Raw genomic sequence first — 1,556 nt, forward strand, 5'->3', positions numbered from 1 at the left:
GCGGACACTTCACCAAACACACCAAGTTGGGGGGCCTGCCCCTTAGCTCAGTTCTTTAAGTGGCTGCTTCAACAAACACACCAAATTCAAGGCAGCTGCCAAGAAGGACTGAGCCCCTCTGGAATAAAGCTTTGCATAAAGTTAAAAAAAAAAAAGATTATATTAAAAACATTAGGGCTGGGGAGATGGCTTAGTAGAATAAGCGCTTGCCTGGCAAGGGCAAGGGCCTGAGTTCAATCCCCAGTTCCGCAAACAAAACAAAACAAAACATCACCACCACCACCATCATGGCATGGTGGCACACACCTGTAATCCTAGTGACATGAGATGGTTGCAAGTTTGAGCCCAGCATGGGTAACTTAGTAAGACCTTGTCTCAAAATAAAAAAGGGCAGGAGATATAGTTCAGTGCTCTTTAGATTCAATCCCCAATATCACTAACAAAACAAACACGTACACACACACTAATACAAACAAAAGCCCTCTCTCCTAAGACAAAACAAATCCCACAAAATGTGAAGTAACAAGAACTAAATGTACCTGAAATGGGCAACTGTTTCAATGACATTCTCCATGCCAGTCTCCTTGTTCTCCTACAGGGAGAGAAAACAAATGTGTGCTGTGTTAATAAGGATGGCTGCTCCGCTCTGAACACCGGCCTTTACATCAAGAACTCTCACAGCAATTCTGGGTGAGGTATTATCTCACTGAAAGAAGCTACAGCTCCACAGCAAACAGTGAGATCATACAACTGGGCAGGCTTAGCCGGCAAGCTGACATACTTACATACATACATACATTCATTCATTCAAACTAAATCTTTAAAAATAGCCACTACCAAAGGCAACCAAGAGCTTCTGAGGGAATTAAATGATTAACACAAAGTATATGACATATAAATAAAATGTATATAAAGTATGTGCTTTTTAAACAGCTGTATTATCTATTTCCACTAAAACAGTATTTCTAAGAGGTTACTAGAAATCCTATAAAATAAAGGATTCTCTGGTCAAAATGTGCAGGGAGATAGAGTTGCTATCATTTTGTACAAGGCAAGGCATATTACCTTATAAAACACACTGTTTAAAGTATGATTTTTTTTGGTGTGAGAGGACCCGGGTCTGTGGATTCCGAATAGACCCAGGAGCACAGGCCTGGTGTGTGAGAGAGACAACCCGGGGCTGCCAGATCCTGAATCGACCCAGAGCGCAGACCCGGCATGTGAGTAAGACAGCACGGGGCTGCAGATCCTGAATCGACGCACAGCACAGGCCTGGTGTGTGAATGAGACCGCCTGGGGCCCACTGGATCCTCATTCAACCCAGAACGCAGGCCCAGCGTGGAATTCTTCAGCAGAACTCCCTGCAAAGAGGCTAGAGGCAAGACCCACCCAGCTGATTCAGGAGCAGAACATCTTGCCAGAGTGACAGAAAGGGTTCAACTCCAAGGGCTGCAGCAGGAAAAAGTGGAGCACAGCAGCCAGACCCCAGCCAGATCCAAGCAACACTCACCTGGAGGAATCTGAACTTCGTAGATCCGGACCTGGTGCTAAGGTAA

General features: G+C 44.9%; 1 protein-coding gene across 1 annotated transcript in view; it reads right to left on the bottom strand.

Annotated features, from left to right (window-relative positions):
- Ubr2 (ubiquitin protein ligase E3 component n-recognin 2) overlaps positions 1–1,556 on the bottom strand; it is a 129,778-nt gene that overhangs the window by 45,217 nt on the left and 83,005 nt on the right. The window contains exon 16 of the mRNA XM_023721233.1: positions 540–592. Within this exon, the coding sequence (XP_023577001.1) occupies positions 540–592 (53 nt within the window). The remainder of the gene's footprint in view (positions 1–539; positions 593–1,556) is intronic.

The sequence above is a fragment of the Octodon degus genome, unplaced genomic scaffold, assembly GCF_000260255.1.
Source record: "Octodon degus isolate 3935 unplaced genomic scaffold, OctDeg1.0 scaffold00005, whole genome shotgun sequence".
Lineage (NCBI taxonomy): Eukaryota > Metazoa > Chordata > Mammalia > Rodentia > Octodontidae > Octodon > Octodon degus.